At 35.6% G+C, this 22,780-nt stretch overlaps 1 protein-coding gene across 1 annotated transcript in view; it reads left to right on the top strand.

The window, feature by feature from the left end:
* LOC100926778 (peroxisomal acyl-coenzyme A oxidase 3-like) overlaps positions 1-22,780 on the top strand; it is an 87,864-nt gene that overhangs the window by 15,071 nt on the left and 50,013 nt on the right. Inside the window, 6 exon segments of the mRNA XM_031943542.1 lie at positions 1,814-1,988; positions 3,098-3,331; positions 5,020-5,094; positions 6,168-6,257; positions 8,753-8,896; positions 10,295-10,383. Of these exon segments, the coding sequence (XP_031799402.1) occupies positions 1,827-1,988; positions 3,098-3,331; positions 5,020-5,094; positions 6,168-6,257; positions 8,753-8,896; positions 10,295-10,383 (794 nt within the window). The 5' untranslated portion in view covers positions 1,814-1,826.

The raw sequence follows: 22,780 nt of genomic DNA, 5'->3' as shown, positions 1-22,780 counted from the left end.
AGCCAGTCTATCTTTACACTGTGATCTCATACTAATTGAATTTTAGATTAACTGAAAACTGCTCACCATCATCCATTGTGGTCCTGTCCTTTTTAGTCTTTATGTTTTTTCCTCATATTAACTCCTATGCCTGGAATGGATTCTTCTTATTCCTTTCTATGCCTGTTAAAAGCCCCTATGAGTTTTCCCTCTTCTTCCTTACATTTCTCCTGGCATATTTCCTGCCTGGATCTCCTTTCACTTATTGCACTCTACCTGATTTTACTGTTATTTGTGTATTTTTTTCATCTGCATGAACATGTTTAGTGGTCTCTTAATAAATGTTGAATTTCTAAATATTTTGAAAATGCCTACTCAAGGCATTTTCTTGATGAAGTCTTCTAAGATCATTTTCTCCCTTCCCTAACTTCAGGTAGTATTTTTCTCCTGATGTTTTTGTAGCACTGTGTTTGTTAGGATTTCATATTTACACTTAACTCCAGTTTCAATTCAATTTCATTTAATTTATCAAATATTGATTAGGCATTAATTAATTTGCTATAAAGATAAATGTGAGACAGGGTTTTCTTGAGTTTCTGGTAGAAAGAGGGATAAAATTATCCAAATAATTATAGTGCAAAGGAGGTTGAGATTAGTACAAAGAAGAATTTGAGACAAACATAGAAATCTGAAATTATTGGAGAAATGGGGGAATATTAGGGAAAGACTCATGAAGAGGTAGCATTTAAATTATATATTTGTAGTAAAAGAGGGGAATCAACAAATGAATATTAAAGTGGGCAGTTATTTCTGGGAAAGGTAGTATTAGCAAAGACTGGGAAAACATGGAAGTCTGCACCAAGGGAGAGTATAATCTATTATTTAATTGTAATATAAAACACACACAGGGGAATTAGAATGCTAACTCATATAGCTCTTAAGGATAAAGAGTTTAGAGCCAACTGTTGGAGGCCTTGAATGTAAGAGTTACAAGTTTTTTGTTTGATCCAATCAAGTTGGGGAATTACTGTAAGTCTGAGTAAACAATGACACTGCCATAACAGTACATTCGGAGGATCCTTGTGCAGATATATAGGGCATAAGTTAAAGGAGAGACAAATTAAAAGCAAGAAGACTTTGGGAAATCATTATAATGTTCCAAGTAAGAAGAGACGAGGGTCTGTATTGTGGTGCTGGCAGCAGCAGGTGGTACATGGGACTGATATTGCAGAGGCCAAAATTAGGGATCATGATTGATGGAGTAAGAAGTATTGCCAGAGGGTTTGGTCTGTGTGACCTGGGGATGGGGACACTGTTAGAAGAAATACAGCAGTTAGGATTCTGGAGAACCATTACCTTGTCTCACTTGTACACATCTCCATGTTTCCCTGTGTGTGTGTGTGTGTGTGTGTGTGTGTATTTTTTCTTATCGATGATAAGTGATTTGAAGATAGAGACTATCATTCTTATATTGACATCTTTCCCCAAGGGCTAAGCAGCCCAGTGAATGTTTGTTGAATTTGTTGACCAAACCTGAATTTGTCTACCTCTTGCTTCCAATTCTGTCCTCTGAGGCCAAACAGAACAACTCTTGAATTCTAACATTTCTTCACTTTTGTGACTTGCATGTCAAGATGCATTGAACAGATTTTTAGTAAGCACCTACCACATGCAGAATACTGTGTTGACTGCTAATGATTATTAAAAGGCTGCCTTCATAGAAGTCTTGTTGAAGGGAATGTTCATTTTTGTTAAAGTATCTATTTTTGTAGTATTCATTTTTGATACTACAAAAATACCAACCTAACAATATTAACTGATTTTTTTTTGGCAGAATAATTTCCAAAATGGCACCAGATTCTAAAAGAAATGATTACAATCAAAGCTCTCAGAATGCTCTGTTGCCAGATCTCCCTAAAGGCCCATTATGTATTTATAGAGCAAAATCATCCTTCAATTGGAAGGAACTGTTGCTATTCTTAGATGGAGAAGACATGATCATTTTTAAGGTGAGATGTTTATTTGATATTATGTAAAATGTATCAAGCACTTTATGAACTTGTCACATTGAGATTTATGCATTTAAGGAGTTTGTTAGACTTTTTAGAGAAGTGGACTTACGATCTTACATGTATTTAATGCTTTTTTTTTTCTTTATAAAAACTCTGAGGAATGAGTCATGCAAGTTTCACCCTAGTTTCATAGTAGAGGAAACTGATTTTAAAAATTTGCTTAAGAATCAAGTGATAGAACTAAGTTTCAAACTCAGTTCTTTTGACATTAAATCTAATGTTGTTTCATCTATTCCAAAGAAATGATATACTCCTTTACAGTTTGACATACCTCAGTTTTAAATCTCCTTTCCAATTCACTATAATTTTTAAATGATGAGGTTTGAAGTATGTCTTTATATAGCCAACTTAGGGAGGCTATTTAGAGATAACAGAACAGAATTAATGACATTTAGAGATCATCTGTTATGACATTTTGCAAATTTTACCTATGTTGAATGAAAAACTATGTTTTTAATAACTGGAGACTCAATTTTTATGGCATTAAAAACCAGAGTAGGGTATTTTGAAAATCTTTCTGTTTACCAGCATAAAATTCCTATTAACTGAAAGTAAGACGTATCCTCAACACAAGAGCTGATATCCTCTGTCCTGGCTAGGCTACATCTGGGATATTGTGGAAGTAATATGTTTAGGAATTACAGGAATCAAAAAATAGAATAAGTTTCCTTAAGAAGTAGCCCTCTACTACTACAGATTGTCCTCTAAAAGTAATTTCTGATCATATGAGTGGACAGGATTTTTTATAATGACTGGGAGCCCTTCTGTCAGAAAGTTCTTGTGATCCCGTTTTTACCATGTAGTTAGTGATCTGACACATTCCTTATTCAGGTTTGGCAGAACTGGAGTATCCAAAAACAGCTTTGATTGTCCCTACTGTAAACCACCAGATCAAAGCTAGAGTGCTAACAAGTCTCCTACCATATCTGGGTTTTAAGAAACCCCAGACCTAAACAAATATGAGAATCAGTAGTCCATGAAAATTGGTTCCTTTGATTGTGATTTTTTGTCTTTAGTACTCTGCTGTTTTTTTTTTCCTATTCAAGAAAAGAATCTTCTCAGCCTTTGAAAATGATCCTCTTTTTGCTCATCACCCTGGAGAAGAATTGCCTATTGAGAAGTATCGTGAACTAAACTTTCTGCGCTGCAAAAGACTGTTTGAATATGACTTTCTTAATATACAAGAGATGATAAAGAATCCACTGAAAATTTTCATGCTGATTAACTGCCTAGGAATGTATGATTGGTCCTTATCTGCCAAATACTTTTTAAATACATATGTAAGTATACTTATTTTTTTTCCAAAGGGGAGAATTTTCCATTTCAAAGAATCATGAAGATCACTGAAATAAAATGTCAAAAAGAATTGAAAAATATTTTAACATTTAAGCTTTTTTCTTTTCTTTTCTTTTTTTTTTTTTTAATTTAATAGCCTTTTATTTACAGGATATATGCATGGGTAACTTTACAGCATTAACAATTGCCAAACCTCTTGTTCCAATTTTTTACCTCTTACCCCCCCCTACCCCCTCCCCTAGATGGCAGGATGACCAGTAGATGTTAAATATATTAAAATATAAATTAGATATACAATAAGTATACATGACCAGAACGTTATTTTGCTGTACAAAAAGAATCAGACTCTGAAATATTGTACAATTAGCTTGTGAAGGAAATCAAAAATGCAGGTGTTAAGCTTTTTTCTTAAATGAAAAAGAAACCTCTCATAGAATTAAAAGCACTACCTTAGATTTTTATGGGCATTTATTTATGAAAATATGTTATGGGTACTTTTTGTTCAAGGGAAACCTTTTTTTTTTTTTTTTTTTTGGAAAAATAGGGGAAACTGTAAAAGAGATTAGGAGGTGGAATTGGTAAGTATTGAACAAAACTTATGTTTCTAACAAGAAAGACATTTATCCTACTCTTACTATATGCCATGCTGCATAAATGCATTATTAAATTTGTATGTACAGCTGCATCAATTAATTACAATGGTGTGATGATGACGATGATGATATGGCGATAACAGGTCTTCATGGCCACTTTTTAGTGAAAGGGCTTTCTGACCTTTGTTGGGGCAGTTCTTGAATGCACTTAAACTTTTCCAGCTGTATAGAACTTGTCAGACTTGTTTTCCATTGATGTAGCTTTTGAGAACCCAGAGTAACAAGGAAGCACTAGATTAGAACTTTAACAGAAGAATAATAATCATCATTCATGTTTGCAGTTTAGAATGTTTTAAGGTTATAGTGCTTTCTCACAAAATTCCATTAAGGCAGATAGGAGAGCTATTTTGACCTCTATTTTACAGATAAGGAAAATTAAATTGAAAATTTAAGGAACTTGTCTCTGATCACTTAGCTAGTACACATAGAGATTCTAACCTGTGTTTTCTGATATATCCAGCACTCTTTTAATCCCACCTCTATGAAAACCATGGTCCTAAAAAGAACACTTAGATTTTCCTCTTGGCCTCTTATATTCTTAAATTTTCACAAATGGAAAAAATGAAGATCTACATTGTCTTTCTCTTCATGATGGCATGAAAGATTTAATAGAAGCAGATGCAAGTCTTCTCACTTTTGAAATAACACATTCCATCTTTAAGTTGTTTTATTGATTTTTCTCCCTACCCACTTATAATCCTTTTCAGGTTTTAAATATTCAATTTGGATTCTTTCTTACAAATCAACTTCTTTGGGTCAAAAATAACTTTTTATTTCTAATATGTCCTCAGTATTATAGTTTTTAATGTAAAAAATCATAATAATGGTAGGATCATAGGATTTTAGAGTTGGAAAAAATACAGGTTTAATTATCTGATCCAATCTTCTCATTTTACATACAAGGAAGCTAAGGCCCAAGGAACAGAAAAGACTTGTCAGGAATCATATAAGATGGTCTGTGATAGAGCTGGGATACAGTTCAACAATTACATGGTTAATTATTAGTATTATATTTTCAGGTTTTTGCTTCTACAATTCAGAATTCTGGGTCCCAAAGACATATGCATTTTATTCAGAAAACCTTAAACATGGAGGTAAGTTTAAACATAAATGGTTGCTTAATTCATTTTCTTTTGTTTTTTTTTTTTTGTTTGTTTGTTTCACTGAAAATTCTAAAAGAGGGAAGAAAAAATAGATGAAAGTCTTTAGGAAGGATGATAAGCATGTTATATCAGTGAATGGTTAGCTCTTTCTGCCATTTCAATTTTCTCATTTTAGGCCTCAAGCTGATTTGCTGTAAACAGGTAAAATTCCAGTATTCTCTGATCAAGCAAGTACTAAGTTATTACTCTGGGAATGTTATCATAACACACAGTGAAAGAGAAACCTAAAATTTTTCTTCTTCTTCTGTTGGGCTCAGAAACAATTGTGATATATCCACAGTGTGAATTCTCTTCCTCCAATACACATTCTAACCTATGGTCTTCCTGGCTTCAAGTATAGTCTTCTAGCCACTCTGCAACATTTTTATTGTGTTCAGAACACCTCTCTTTAATTGTCAATTTATTCCAGAGAGATTGGGTATCAGTATTGTTAGCAGCCTCAGGCTGACCAGTAAAGTAACATGTAGCAATGCTCCTTAGAATACAATTGCATTCTAGGGAAAGAATTTAGATCAATTAAAGATTAGTTGTGCTGGGATGGTTTTTGGACTTGTGACAGATATTCTATGTATGTATATGTATTGTGTGTTTCTCTTAGAAAGAGAAAATGATGGATTTTCTCCATACCTGACAAGCCACATCTGATCAGTTCCTACTGGGTCCTTCAAGGACCCATTCAAATGTCATCTTTCTCTAATTATTCTGACCCCAAAAAGCTGCAAGAATTTTTTTTTCTTCCTCTGACTGAAGAGGAGTACTTTATATTTTTTATGCCATTTTAACACTATATATATATATATTTTTAATGCAGTTATTTGTGTCCATGCATACTTCTGCTATTAGATCATAACCTCCAAGAAGTAAAAATCCTATCTCTTATTTATATCCTCAGTATGGGGCAAAGAGTTGAAAATAATAGGACCACAATATCTTTTTGTTGTATTGAATTGAGATGAGAAGGACATATGGGTCATTCTTCATTGACTTTGTGCTTGAATATTTAGATTTTTGGATGTTTTGCTCTGACTGAAGTGAGTCATGGGAGCAATACCAAGGCTATTCGGACAACGGCCCAATATGATCCCACCACTCAGGTTAGTTGTCTCTAATCATGGATCTTTAGGTTCATAATATAAAAATTTCTGGTGTTATTAATTTAAAGCTTTCAAGGTCAAAATTATGTTAATTTTCATTAATGTACTTGCAAATGTTTTCGTGCAGTATGAAGAGATATAACATGTTTGCTCACAAATACATATATTTTTGAGGGAATTTGTAGTTGGGTCATATGTGTGGGGAGAACAAGAAGAAAGTGTGTTAACCTCTAACCCAATTATCTTTAGAAACATCCAATAGCAGTATCAAAGAGTTTAGTGCAGAAGAAAGAAACAAAGTGTACTACTCATTGGATCATGAGGTGCCCTCTGTCCTGGAAGTGGAGGACCCCAGAAACATATGCATCTTAATTTCCTTTAACTTTGCTTTGAGTAGACTCTGTGGGGAGGCAGTATCTATGCAGCAAGGCTGCTTTTCAGGTAGTCCCCATGATCTCTCTGTGCCCCAAGCTCCAAAGAGCTTGACAGATTCTTTTGGTCAGTGATTGGCCCAAGATGACCTTGTGTATTTGTGCTGTGATGGCAGGTCTCTCTCTTTTTTCTACTGGTCATTAAAGGTGGCTCAGAATTTTGAATTTTACATGGAAGTCTGCTAACTTGGTACCGCTGACTGGAGGCTCTGATATCCCAGGGCCAGTCTGGTCATTAATCTCCCTAAATGATGAGTCCACCAGAGGAGACGACACTAGAACACACAGATCAGAGATTCTTCTTGTCCCCCACCAGTGCCATGTAATTAGTTGGTCCAAGGCTAAAGATGCAGATATCTGAGTGTTTTTCACACAGTCACTGTTCCCCAAGTCACTCAATTTGGATACTTGATGACAACTTCCTACAAATACTCACTTGCAGTCACCATCTTCCGAGGAAGTTCTCCCAAATGCTGACATAGACAATCCGTAAAGAGAGAGCCAGTAATGGACAAGACTTGTCTCTAGGAGTTTTACATGCAGTCCTGTGCCCACTAAGCTGATGCTACAGACAGAGCTTCTCCCTTGCTCAAATGGCTCTGAGCTGCAGGCAGCACATTCCCGCCACTAAAATCAGATCCTGACCCGAGTCAGGGTCTGACAGGGCCACCGTGTCAGAACCACGGAACCCCCACAGAACAGGGGGTTACCAGTGTGTGCTTTTGCACATAACCCACTTCTCCTAAGAGCCCAATTTAGGGCAATGCTGGTACGAGGTGACCATCCTCAGCTTTGAATCCATCTCCATAATGTGACCCTTTCTCTGAAATAGGAACTTTTGCTTAGTATTGAGAAAAATCAGTCATCAACCTCTGATTATTTTTATCATTAATTAATGTTCTGAGGTAGCAGTATAAAATGATAGACAGATATATTATCATTGAGCTTCTGATAACCAATTCTTGACTGTTGCTTCCTCTCTGTGTGTGTGTGTGTGTGTATGTGTGTGTATGTGTGTGTGTATTTGTGTGTGAACGTAAGGAAACCCCTCAGGAAGAGTAATCACTTTCCTGACTCTGACCCTGGGATTTTAGGAAGCTGACAGCAGGGTACCGAATTGCATTCCCCCTGTATTTCCATTGATAGATTTAAACCTGTCATCGTGGGTTTATCTACCCATGTCTTCAGGTGGCTTTTCTTCTGAGTTCATACAATCTAGTATACACTAGTATCCAACATTGAGTTTTTACAAAAATTAGTTGTCTCTAATCTATGTCTGTAAAACTTTGACCTGTCACAAGGGATTTCTTGAACTATTTTATCATTTGTATTTCTAAATTATGCTTAATATTAAAGGATAAGATTGTACCACTGACAAAGATATTTCAGATAAAATCAGTCAGAATGCTGCTTCTGGGCAATGTGACATCACCAGACACATTTGCAGAAAATGTATGTTAGCAAGGGCTCCAAATAAAATAAAATTATTTCTGAAAAGACAACACAACAGCAGTTAACATTCAAGATTATACTTATAAGACCTTTAAATATGTAGTTTACAGGAATTCATTTTTCTTTAAGCATAGAAACTGCCAGTGGCACTTTTAGTGGATATGTTCTCTCAATCCACATAAATCCAAGCTTCTCTGTGCCTTAGTAAATGATCTTTGTGAGTTGCTGCATCGAAAAACAAAAAAAGAATTCATGCTTCATGCCAAATTTATCTGGGCTAGTGCTTAGGTAACAGAGTAGAGCATGTGACTGGGTTTGTATTTGAAACGTCTTGTGAGCCTATACAAGATCCAAGTCCATCATCATAACCTTCATGAACCCAAGGTCCTTTCCACAACAAGACTTTTTCAAAGCCAGGGCTATATTATTGATAAGATTAATGGCCCCATTTTTTTATACAGATTATCATAAACATATTGTCATTTAAAACTTTGCAAAAAAAGTATTATTAAGTTATTTGACTCTATCACTAAAACATTGTGAAATAGTACATTAAAATCCCCCTGACAATATATGCTTAGTTTCCTTATTAGTCCTTTTTGTACTGCATAGGAGTTCATCATCAATTCTCCTGATTTTGAAGCTTCTAAATTTTGGATTGGTAATATGGGAAAGAACGCCACTCATGCAGTGGTATATGCCCAGTTATATACCCCAGGAGGCCAGTGCCATGGATTACATTCTTTTGTTGTACAGGTAAAAAGTATTGTTTACATTTTTCTGATTTTATTTTTTTCAATGAACAAAAATCTTTTTCTCCCTCCTGTCTTTCCCTTCTCCGCCATCTTAGGGGGAAAACAAACAAAGAAACCAAAAAAAAAAAAAAAAAAAAAAAAAAAAAAATCACCTTTGTGACTTGCAAAGGTTAAGAGAACTACATAGAATTATATAACTGGTAAGTATAAATTCAAGAAAAACTAATTACCTTTAATGGCCATATCCAAAAATATATCTTGGTATGCACCCTGAATATTTGTCAAGAAGTGGGCAGCAGGCTTCATCATTCCAGTTCTCTAGAATCACAGTTAATTATTCCCTCAATCAGAATCCTTAACTCTTTTGAAGTTGTAAGTATTGTATAAATTCTGCTTGTTTCATTTTGTATTAGTTCATACAAGTCTTTCTAGGTTTCTCTGAACTGTTCCATTAACTCCATTTTGTTTATATGCAATAATTTGTTCAGCCATTTCCAATTTGACACATGCTCCTTAGGTTCTTTGACACCGCATCAAGAATTGTTATAAATATTTTTATACAAATGGTCCTATTTCTCTTTCTTGATCTTTTTATGATATAGATCTAGTAGTAATATCACTAATCAAAGTATATATATGTAGCTTAGTAACTTTTAAGAAAACAAATTTATTGCTTATTTATTTTTAATATTCAAACATTTTTGAGTTCCAAATTCCTTCCCCTAGTCCCATGTTATCAAAAAAGCAAAAAAAAAAAAAAAAAAAAAAAAACAACCAATTTTTGCAGAGAATATTAAATTCTAATTAGATCTAAAGCCTTTATAACCAGAATTTTAAATTCACTATAAGTTAAGTTTAAATAATTAAATCAATTACATTTTAATATTCTTTAAAAGTTAAAAATAATTTGCAGAAAGAACTGAATCTTTACACCACTTAATGTATTTAAATTTATCTTTTAGGCTTATTGAAGGTCTATCAAGAACTGGTTGTAGAATATTTACAGAAAGAAACTTAGGATTTAAATATATAATTCAAAATCCTTTCCCTCCCATACAAAAATAATAATCATATTTGATCATGGAAAAGCTTTTTCTTTTCTCTACCTTCTAAATCATTAGTCAAGAAGTACCTATTGCTATCTATTATTTATATACATTTGCTTTAGGTATATATAAATATATATATATATATATATAGAGAGAGAGAGAGAGAGAGAGAGAGAGAGAGAATTTTCATTTTGCTTGATTATAATATTGCATTTTTCTCATTGTTTTTTATAGGCATAAATATGTATATACATACACACACATATATATTTATATATATTATTGAGAATTTCGTTTTTGCTTGATAATAACATTGCATTTTTCTCATTGCTTTTTATGGGCATAAATAGATACGAGATCCAAAGACACTTCTTCCGATGCCAGGAATCATGGTCGGTGACATTGGAAAGAAACTTGGACAGAATGGTTTGGACAATGGGTAAGTGAATATATCCCATTGGAGAAGTACGGTTTGGTCCAGTTTGGAATCATTTGTTTAAAATTACTCACAAATTAGATTCATACTAAAAACCTAAGGTTTCTTCTCTTTAGCCGCAAGCAAAATGAAAGAAAACAAAATTGAGACCCAGAGAGGAGAGGTCACTTGGTCAAAGTCCCACTGAGACTTGTTGGCAGAGGGAGGACTGGAACTCAGTTCTGGTGGTTCCTGATTTCATCAGTGTGCAGAGAGTGCTGGGCCTGGTTCAAATCCCAGTTTGAAACCTTGGATAAAGCTTTCCTCTTGTGTAATGTGGACATAGCCGTCATGTAGGTAAAGCTGACAATGGTCTCTCAAGGCCGTGTGGAACTTGTGACATGGGGGCTGAGCTTAGAAGGAATCTCACGATTCCAGGACATTTGAGGTGAGCAGGGATTGTGTTCTAAGTGCAGGAGACAGTTCATGCACAGAATTCAGAGACTTGAGATAGAATTTTGAAGTGGGGGCCCCGCTAAGAGTCAGTCTCTACATCACACATAGCATGAGTAGTGCAGATAAAGGGGGAGGTTTGACTAGCAGAATAAGCACAATTTGTCACAAGCAGAATAAGCACAAGGATATGTCAAGTCCACAAGCATATTGTTAAGTGTCTTCTTTACCCTAGGCACTAGGCCAAGCCCTAGAGCTTCAAAGAGAGAAAAATAGTCCTTAAAATCAAGGAGCTCACAGTCTAATGGGGAAGATGACATTCAAACAACTGTGTGTAGAAAAGATCCTGTAGAAAAGCCAGGTGGTGCAGTGGTTAGAGCCACCAGCCTGGAGCTAGGAGGACCTGAGTTCAAATGTAGCCTCTGACACTTGTCCCTTATTAGCTGTGTGAGCCTGGGCAAGTCACTTAACCCCAATTGCCTTGCCAAAAAAAAAAGAAGGAAAAAAAAGATATATTCAAAGAATTAATTGGATGTAGTCTCAGAAGGGAGATACTTGCAGAAGGTAGGATTTTGGCTGAGACTTGAAGGAAGCTAGGAGGCAGAAATAAGGAATGAGAGCATTTCAAAATTAGAGGTCAGCCAGTGACCAGACAGATAGTCAGGAATTTTTAGTGCCTTGTATAAGGAATAACAGCAAGGATGCCCTTGTCACTGACTTGTAGACTACATGGAAGAGAGCAAGGTCTGAGAAGACTTGGACAGGTAAAAAGGGGCCAAGTGATGAAGCCTTGAAAAACCAAACGAAGGATTTTATATTTGACCCTGAAAGCAAAAGGGAGCTATTGGAGTTTGTGGAATGGGGCTAGGGAAGAGGTGAGTAGTCAGAGTTATTATATTTGAGGAAGGTTCACTTGACTCCTGCCTGAAGGAGAAATGGGAAGACTTGAGACAGGGAGGCCAGCCAGAAGTATGTGCCTTTCTTTGAGTTCTCCCTTTGTACACAGTCTGCTAAAACCCAAGGAAATACTTCTCCATTACCTTCTGGGTCATCTAGGCAACGGACATTCTTCATTTATTTATTTTTTCCTGTGTGGGTTGGTGGGAAATATATAAAAAAAAGAAGACGTTTGAGTCAGTCCATTGAGGAGTAACAAATGAATTGTCTTGAACTTCCCTGGTGTCCTGATGATGTCCTGAGAAAGTGAGATAGGCCCACAGCTTATTGGGCAGACCCTCTGGGGTAAGGAGAACACCCACACTGATAGGACCACGTCCATTTGAGTCTTCATATGCTACCTTTTCACCAGACTCAATATGTAACAATCCAGGTTCACAAGTCAGAAAAATTAGGGGGTGATTCAGTGCCTTGGGTATTGGCACATTGATGGCACAACAGGGTCCCCTGAGCAGCAGCTTCCTCCCTGAAGTCTGATGGAGGTTACCATAATTTATGTGCCACATTCAGTAATCTCCCTCTTTTATGAAGGACTGAAGGGCCTCATCGTGGTATGTCAGTGATCGTGGGGGATCTGGAAGGCCATGTTTGAGGGCACAGAAAGGTTCCAAGCTTGATGACAGGCAGACCCACACATCTCAGCGCAGAGAAGGCCCTCCACAGCCTGAAGGCTAGCGACTAGCTAAGGAGCAGTTTCAGGCTCAGTAACTTCAGAAGACAATCTGCTTGAATAGAGAGGGATTAAGATCTGCACTGAGGGAAGGAATCCCCAGGAGCATCTTCGTGAGTAGCCATTGTGCAAAGTGATTGTTTCTCTCCTTTGCTTGTACTCCAAAGCCACTACCTGGGCTTGGACAGGGGCCAAGGGGTGACTCCTTTCTTCAGCACTCACAGGGCCCTAGGTTCTACAGCTGGTTTGATGCTGAGGCACAAAATACTGGTTCTTTTCTTTTTACCATTTAACAAGCATTTTATTTTTTTTCCCACTGCCTCTGGAGAAAAAAAAAGAACAATAAAACTCATATAACAAATATGTGTAAGTGAGCAAAACAAATTCCCAGGCTGGCCATGTCTAGAAGTGTATGTTCACTGAATGTATCTTTTGTCTGTCAGGAGGTAGGCAGCATATTTCATCATTGGATGAAAGTGATTAGTCTCTACACTAAGCAACCATTCTTAAATCTTTCAACTGGTTTTCAGATACAATTATATTGTTATTGTACACATTGTTCTCTTTGTTCCGCTCACTTTACTTCATAAAATACTTTTTCCCAGTTAGGTTTAAGGTTCTCTGACATTAATATTGTGCAAATGCCATTTTTCCTATATTTAAATTTTGTTTATTGTTTTTATATGGCCTTCCAGCTTTTCATTGTTTCAAGGTTGTAGATACCAAGTAGTTGTGCGACCCCAGGAACTCACGTAACTTTTCTGAGCCTCTTTTTTCTACTGTAAAAAAAAGGGATTATGATATACATATATCCCTTCCAGGGTTGTTGTAAGAATCAAAGAAGATGGCATATATGAAGCACTTTGTAAACCTAACGCTATATATGTTAGCTATCATCATTATTGCTATCATCACCATTCAGAAGTTGGGCCCCTCATCTGAAGTAAACCACTCCAGGGGTCTTCGATTTCATTGTACTCCCACTCCAAACAGAACACAGCCCTTTTTACTGCTTAGCAAACATTCTTATTGAGTTGCTGGATGAAAAAAAAATGTCATGGATAATCTTTCCTTCTGGTAATGAACCTGTCTGAACTAAACTAATTTGGCTTATAGGTAATAGACATAGTTGTTGGGCCTGACCTAGGCCTTTCCAGTTGGATCAGATGTGCCAAAGATAATGTTCTGCTGCAATAGATTAAAAAAAAGAGAGAGAGCATTTCTGCTCCATGAAAAACTACTGGGAGGAGTCTGTAGCAAAAGATAAGAAATTAAGAAAACTTAATGGGTTCTTATTTCTGTAATCAGTTTTAGAACACAGATTTTAGTCAGAAAGAATCTAGTCCAACCTCCTCACTTTACAGAGGAGAAAACTGAAGAGGTAGAGAGTGACTTCTTTTGGACAGATAGATATTGGCAGAGCCAAGACTGGAAATCATATTTCCTGACTTTTAAACTGGTGCTTTTTCTATCATACTATATATTGCCTCCGTTTGCTTTCTTATTTAAGAAAATCACCATTGTGCATTCTTCATTAAAAACATTCAGCTTGGTTCTATGATTGTTCCCTTAAACTGTCTTGCCTGGTGACTGTTTTCTGTGGTTATAATCCACAAAACCTCTAAATAAGATTACATAAAGTCAGTTGCCTTTCCATTTATTCAAGTAACAACAAATAACATTCATTCAATTAATAAAATTCATTTACATAAGAGCAGTTAACTATATTGCTGTAGAGCATTCAGGTTTACCACGCTTTTTTCCTCCCAATAACCTAGAGAGGTAGGCAGTAGGTAGTATAAGTCCCCGTTTTACAAATGTGGTTCAGAGAGATGATATGACTTATCCATGGTCACCTGGCTAGTTAAGTGACAGTAAGAACTCAAAGCTAGACCTTCTGGTTTCAAAGTCAGGGCTCTTTTCTCTATTGTTACTAGTCATTGAAATAAATTATTCAAGATACTGGGAGAAATGTGAAGTTAAATGAGATATAAGCCCTCCTCGTCAGAAGATCCTTTTCAAGATATCTTTTTGGGCAGATTTCTTGTTGTCTATTGACAATGCATTAGAGGAAGTTTGCTGTTTTCCTTCTTGGAATAAGGAACAATGTGAAATTAATGTATGTGTTGAAATAAAGAATCACTCAGTTCTTTCAGTGTCATCATCCTTGTGGCTTCTCATAATCAGATTTCTGTCTTTATTTCCCTTTGAGATCTTTTCCAATAGTACAAAATTCTCTTTCCCTGTTTCTCCCTCCACTCTGCCCAAATGAGTTGTTTGGAACAATGCCTCCTGTTTCTCCCCCATGTAGGAGAGTGGGTTGGAAAGAACCTTTGGCCTGTAATCGGGTTATTGTTCTTTATTTACTATTGACTATGGAAACTCTGGCAAGTCATGTTTTTTCTCTGAACTTTGATTTCCTCATTGACTAAATTAGAGAACTGGAAATCATGACATCTGAGACCCAACAGTTACCAAAAAAATTGTGCCATTCTCTTCCTCTCTCTTGCACAGAGGATCCAAAGGAGGGTAGGACTTGTCTCACACTCAGTTGCTTTATCTCTAAAATGGACCTCTAAGGGTCGTTGTGAAGAAAGCACTTAGTAAGGATGAAAGCAACATTTAGATCTTAGTTCTGAATTTAAATTTAGGCCTAAAATAGTCCTTAAAGAGATACAGTACAACCTTCTCAGTTTTATAGATGAGGAAACTTAAGCTTAGGGAAGTGGATTAACTTGCCTAGGATCACACAAGTAGTCAGTAGCAAAGTCCTTTGATAACAAATCCAGTGTTTGTTCCATGGTACCATGTACTTGCTCTTTGTCATTGCTTTTATTCACTACCCTCAGCCTCTGTTTTTTCATCTGAAAAACAAAGGGCTTAGATCAAGTATCTCTAAGGTTGCTGGGAGTCTAAATGCCAAGCTAAGCAATGTGGACTTATAAAACATGGGAGTGGGCAGCGACTGAGTGTTTTTTGAAAAGAGTGCCATAATTAAGAAATCTAGTGGATATTTCTAAGAATTTTTCTGAGTATTAATTCTGACCATGGCCTGTTCTATCACCACTTCAAAAACATTATAAAAACACACCAAATAAAGCAAAAGAAAAATAAAAGAACAAAAAACTCTTAAAGGTGATCTCATGATGGGGACAAAAGGCCACACTCTCAGCTGCCCATTCCCCCTCCAGGTGTCAGGACCCTTCTAGTTTTAAATTTAAATTGAGAATTAAAATATAAATATTTCTTTTAGCTTTGCAAAGTACTTTCTTCACAGTGACCCTGGGAAGTCCATTTTAGAGATAAAGAAACTGAATGTGAGACAAGAGGGCTGATGGCTCCATTTGGCTCATCTTGGGTCCCCATGACTCATTCCTAGTAGGAACTTCACTTTAAGGGTTATGAGAATTTTAGCAGTGAATAGTACTACCACTGCCACCACCGCTGACATTGCTGCTGCTAATAATAATAATCATCATTTATTAATCTTTACTAGTGATTACTAATAATCATTTTTATAGTTCTTTAAGGTTTACTTTACCTGAATAATTTCATTTGATCATTGCAGAGTATTTTTTTAATCGCTATATTAGAAATGAAAAAAGTGAGGCTGAGGGAAGGAAAGTGGCTTACCCAAGAATTTGAGGCAGTATTTGAACATAGGTCTCATTGTCTACAAGTCCCAAACTTTGTTCCCTGTGCTGTCTAGCTGCCTCTATAGTCAAAAGAAGTTGGGAAGTCACAGCAACTGGGTCAGACTTGCACCATCTATACCTAATAGTCATCCCTTGGCAACAATTCAGCTAGAGCATTCTTTCTTTCAACAGAGGAAATTTTAGAAATTAAAGCTATCCACAGAGAGAAAAACAGCTGTACAGTAAGTGTAGGAAAACTGTGAAGAAATAGTGTGGGTTAAGAGAATCCCATGAGAAAATTCCAAAAGAAAATTAATTCCAAAATAATTATGAGAGTCCTAAAGAAGAGAATTAATTGATCACAAAGATTGAAGAAGAGATAAGTAATAAAATTTGAGCTTTTGATGAAAAACTATATTTCTTGCCATTGTGAGAGGGTGAGACTGGAAAATTCTTTAAGTTTGGGAGTTCTGTAGGGTTAAAGTCAGCTTAGCTTCTGAACTTAGTTCATGAGAGTAGAGAGTCACCAGGAAGGTAATGTGGAAAGTTCTATCACTGTCCAGACAGTGATAGAACAAAAATGAGTCCGAGGTTGAGGTGTAGGAGTGTGTCGGGCATGGGTAGTGGTGTTCAAATTGTGAGGGTGATAGAAAGGGCAAGAATAGGGGCATCCTCAGTTTATGTTGAGTTGAAACGTCATTGGATCTCATTATGTAAGTCTGCTATTTTATTGGCGTCCCCCAGGCTCCTGCTCTGTTGATAAACCACCCCTGAAATAAAAACTACCTAATGCCATTGAGCAGGATAAAAGCTTTTATGCTCAATATTGAATCTTGTAGGTAGAAAGAGGGAGGCTAAGAGGAAGGAATTAAGGAAGAAGCAAAAGTTAGAAGGAGAATAGATAGTTTAGAAAAAAATTGGGAAATTTTAGCAAAATATAATATACCTAAAAAAAAAGAATGGAGGAAGTAGATTAAATAGAATAAAATCAAAACGTAGCAAAACTGAAAGAACATATGATATATAAGATTATGGTGATACAATTTAAGAATTGTCAGGTTTCTAGAAAAGCTAAGGGGGAAAACCTAGTGTCTTATATTTCATGAAGGAGAAGAAAAGACTTGGATAGACTCTATTTCTTTATATCCCTACTTCTTAGCACCTGCCATACACAAAATGCTTGATAAATGCTTCTTGGTTGATTGAAAGGGAAAAACAAAGCAACAAACCAAGCTACAAAAGTAAACCAGTTTGATCAATTTTAAAGTGGTAAATGATAATCAAAGACAGAAAGGATCCCAGCTTCTCTAAAGATCAACAAGGAAACAAAAAGAGACAAGTTCATAGTTCAGAATTAGAGTTCCTAAGGGAGAAGGAGGGAGGATGTTAATAGTTCTTATAATTGTTGTGCTGCCTCAAAAGAGAATCAAAATGGAAGGCAGGGAAGAGAAAGTGTTAGTATCACGGGAACCTCATTTTTATTTGCACTAGGCATGCGAAAAGTGAGATGGAAATTTTTGTGATAGAAATATAATAAATAGAAACCATAAAAAGGGGGTTGAGAAGGAAGGAGTGACAGAGGTGATAGCCACAGGAAGAGCTAGAAGGGAACTCAAAGATCTTGGGTCCATTCTCCTTGTTTTACAGATTAGGAAATGGAGGCCCACAGTGGTCAAGTGACTCGTCCAATTTCTCCCAAGAAAGTAAGTGACCAGACGAGGATTCGGATTCAGAACCTCTGATTGTAAATCCAGCCCATGTTCCTTGATACAGTGCTTCAAAGGAAGTCATTGTTTAAACAGTGTGAGCTGTAAATCCTTGAGTCCTAGAGTGAGAGACAGTCCCGACTGCACCTGGCATCTAGACCACCCTCCCTTCTTCTTTCACAGATGAGGAAACCGATTCCCAGAGAAGAGACATAAATAACCATAATTTACACTCACGTAGCACTTAAAAAAGCTTACAGAACACTCTACATACCACAAAGTTAGTGATGCAAGTATTTTTAATTCTCATTCCAATTAAGGCAACTGCATCCTAGGGGTAAAAGTCCCTTGACTCTGGTCTCCAACCTGATAAACACCAAAGCTCTAAGGCTGGCTGTCTTTCTACAATGAATACTTGGTTTATGGTCATTTGCTTCTTTTCCTAAACACTGAAAACTGAGAAAAATTCCAGGTAATTAAAGTTTTCACTGAAGCTTTCCTGTATCATGATATTTTACGCTCACCAGCGCATCTTTAGAACTTTACTCACTGGAGACTAAAAACACCTACTCAGTACAGAATAAACTTCCTTCCATGGGCTTGACTGACATAAGGGATTCCTTATCCTCAAATGCAGAAAGGGAGAAATATTAATGAATTAATACATGTTCTTTAGAGATAACAGTGCCCTCCAGTAGTATCATCAGAAATGGGCCTCTGAACAGACATCGGGCTTGATATTCTCTAAGATCATTTTGCCTCCAGCAGAGGGTGCAATTGCTTTGATTATGTGAGATGTCTAAACTTGAAGTGAATTTTGATAGGTGATTTTCCTTTTATTCTGCCTTATTTTCCCACCTAATTCAAAGGCAACATTTTGTGGCATATCACATTTGTGATTTTAATAGTTGAGTGATTTTTTATCAGTTCAGAACCAGTTTGTTTTTAGTAAGAAGGAAGTATAAAAGAAATGTCTTGGTAACCAGGTGTAGCTTTGTCTGACAACTGAATGAAACAAGATTGACAGATTAACCTACTCTTTTCCTTTTAAATGAAATCTTCCTCCAAATTCAAAAGAAGTCTAGGAATGAGAGGATCCTAGAGAGAATTAGAATGGGAAAATTCTCTGGCTCACCTCCACTTTAGCCTGAAATGAGGAACATTCCCTGTCCTCTTCAGGATGCTTTCTTCTCTCATGCCCTAATTTTTGCACTGACAGGCTTGGATACAACCACTAGGGAATGAAAATATACTTTATTAACATTTTCAGATAGTGGAAGGCCTTCTAATGGAAGGACAGGTAGTTAAACCATCCCAACCCTTCCTATAAAGGGGAAGTTTTTCTGGGCATCAGTTCAGGGAAGCAAAGGGAAGGTAGATGCTGTGGATAGATTCTCACAGCTTCACCAACCCTGGAATGCTGAATGGTCCTGGCTCATTTCTCCCCATTTTCCCACATACTCTATCGTGTCTCGAGGTCTTAACTTTGCTTTCCTTGCTATGTGTCATATTGGCAGGGCCCAAGACTCCTGTTCCTTCCCCCCCAATCTGTTGACACAGCAGGAAGCAGAGAGGACCAGTGAAAGTATCAATTATATGCCTTATTTGCTTCCTGGAAGAAAAGATTTCCATTTCCATAGTCCAAAAGCCCAGAAATGTACAGATCTCTGGGTAATGCCTGCATAACATTCTTCACATCTCTATAATAGTGCCCTTTGGGGAGGAGTTACTATTGAAAAAATAATAATATTGCTGGAATACTAAAGTCAGAATTATTTGAATTTTAAATTTATATAATTTTTTGAAATTAGGGATCACTTACAATTTTAAAACATTCAAAATACTATTTTAAATTACTTTTTAAAATGTCTAGACTTCAAAAACTGAAGCTTAGAGAAGTTATATGACTGGTTCCAGGTTACAAAGCTAGTTAATACCATTTAATTAAATTAGAGGAGTATTTTGTCATAGATCACTTCAATCAACTACCAATAATTGATGGTTTAATAGATCATATTTTTATAAGATTAAGGTCCTTTTGTCATAACCCTCTAATGTGGTTTCTTCTTTTATTCAGTAAGATCCTTTTAAGCACCTTCTCCATATACTATGCTAAGGTGATAGGAAAAAATAGAAAAAAATGTGAAATATTTTATCAGAAAGACAACTGACTTAGAAAATAGATCAAGGAGAAAAATATATATAATAATTACTGAGCTACTTGAAAGTTGTGATTAATTCATATAATTATGTATATAATTAGATAATTGATATAATTAATATTAATTAAACATTAATATGTTTTAAGATATTAACAAGAAAAACTTTACTAATATCCTAGAATCTACCAATTACCTCCTAAAAGAGATCCCCAAAATGAAAACTCCCAGGAATATTATAGCTAAATTCTAGAGTTCCTAGGTCAAGGAAAAAAATATTATAACCTGCTAGAAAGAAACAATTCAAGTATCATTCAACCACAGTCAAGATAACACAAGATTTAGCAGCTTCTACATCAAATAATCAGAGAGCTTGGAATATGATATTCCAGAAGGCAAAGGAACCTAAGATGCAATCAAGAATTACTTGCCAAGCAAAGCTAAGTATGTACACACACACACACACACACACACACACATATATATATACACTGCTGGGTATATAAATGTAATTTAACAACAAGGAGGGAATGAGCATAAGAAAAGGGGAGAGAATGATTAAAAAAAAAAAAAAAGAGGACAGATTAAGAAAGACAATGGTCAGAAGCAAAATAGACTTTTGAGAAGAGACCGGGTAAAAAAAGAGTGAAGGATAAACAGAAAACAATAAATGAGGCAATTACACAGATATTTTTCATTTATTTCCAATTCTTCGTGACCCTGTCTGGGATTTTCTTGGCAAAGATACAGGACTGGTTTGCCATTTTCTTCTTTAATTCATTTTACAGATGAAATTGAAGCAAATAGTGTTAGGTGACTTGCCCAGGGTCACACAGCTAGTGTCTGAGGTCAGATTTGAACTCAGGAAGAATCTTCTTGAGTCCAGCTCTGACACTCTATGTACATTACCACCTAGCTGCTCTGTATTAGAGTGAGTTTCTCTACTGAATTTTAGGGGAATAGAGGAAAATATCTTTGTATCCAGGGTCCAAAATAGTGTCAAGTAATGAATTTTTTCATTTTGAGCATAGCATTTTTTAATTCAAAAAAAAACTTTCTGGTGGTCTATTTATTATTAATATAAAATTTGAATATTATACATTCAGTAGCTTTTGAATAATTAGCATATATTTTAGCTTGCATATTGTCAATATTAAAATACCTGAGTTTTTTTTATTTTGAAAAACTGTCAATTATTCTCTCCTACCTTATTATTATTATGATAATCCAGATATAAGTAAATTCTTGTCCATTTGTTCAACTATGAAGCTTTTCTGCTTTATTAATTTCATGTATACACAGATATAGTGTATTTTAAAATTTGATTATTAAAGAGTCCCATAAGTAAAGTTCCTTTTATATTGTCTGTTGCTTACCTTATGTCTAGACTTTAAACTTCTTCAAAGCAACTTTTTATCTTGGTGTCTAGAATAGAGCCATAAGCGTGTGAATAAATTTAATTTAGTTCCCAATGGATTTTAATTAAAACCAATCATCTGACTTAACTTTCCCTTAACTTCTAAATAACATTAAATGAATGCAATACAATTTTCTAATCAATGGTGTAAAAATATAATTATCATGACACACCATGAGTATAGACAGCCCACAAGCCTCTTGTAATATCATTTTAGATTGACTCTTGAAGAAAATGTAAAAAAAAAAAAATATATATATATATATATATATACATATATATATGTAATATGCTGGTTCTGTGTTTAAAAATTATGCTATGTTTTAAGAATTGAAATATTACAACCTAAAGACACATGAGGGTGCTCTGAGTAGTCAACAGTAAAGGAAAAATGTTTAGCTATTAAATTTAATAGAAAATAGAAATGTCTATTGTCCAATTCAGTAATGTCCACTTTTAGAAACACTAATGAATTTAGGTTTCTGGGTTTGGGTAAATTGACAACATTTTATAATATACAGTTTATTATATATATATATATATATATATTAATGTATTTATAGTTTATAAGTTTATATTATACATTTTCTTGAATAACTTTAATAGTATGAAATGATTATGATATTGCATTTAAGAGACTCCTATACAGTAGAGATTCCAATCCTGAGGGCATCAAGTTTACTAAATGCTTCCAGGGATTTAGAGATTCAAGTCAATTAAGTGAATATTAAGTACTTGTTGTTAAGTCTGTTTTCAGTGACACCATTTGGAGTTTTCTTAGCAAACATAAACTTTAATGATTTCCCATTTTTTTCTCCACCTCATAGATCAGGAAACTGAAGTAAACAAGGTTAAGTGACTTGTCCAATGACACACTGGTAGTCTGAGGCCAGATTTTAACTTAATGAGAAGAGTTTTCTGTCCACTGTACCATCTAGCTACCCCCTTGTTAAGTGTCTATTATTTATTTAATATAGAAAAAGGAAAAACAAAATTCTCCTTATCATCAAGAAGTGGACATTCTGTAGGAAAAAATAAAATATGAAAGATGAGAACTGTGGCCAGTGAGGCAGAAAAGCCCTCCTGGAAGAGGAGGCAGTTGCTCACTGACAGGCAAGTGACTTTCCTTGTTGGGAATCCACCTTTGTAAAGGGATGGAATTGAGAGACAGAGTAGCCTCCATGAGCAGTAGGTCAGACAGTTTGTCTGAAGCGAAACATGAGCAAAAAACTCAAATAGAAATTGCCTTATGGGAGGGGCGGGATGAAAGGAGAGAGAATAAATGGGGGGGGATACAATAAGCAATAATAATTGTAAAAAAAATTGAAGCAAGTTTCTCTGATGGAATATTATTGTTCTCTGGGAAATATTTAGCAGGAGACTCTCAGACAAAAAAACAAACAACAACAACAACCAAAAAAAAA

This window comes from Sarcophilus harrisii, chromosome 6 (genome assembly GCF_902635505.1).
Source record: "Sarcophilus harrisii chromosome 6, mSarHar1.11, whole genome shotgun sequence".
NCBI classification, from domain to species: Eukaryota; Metazoa; Chordata; class Mammalia; order Dasyuromorphia; family Dasyuridae; genus Sarcophilus; species Sarcophilus harrisii.
Note: the sequence above shows the minus strand (reverse complement) of the source record. Positions and strands in the feature narration are given on the sequence as shown.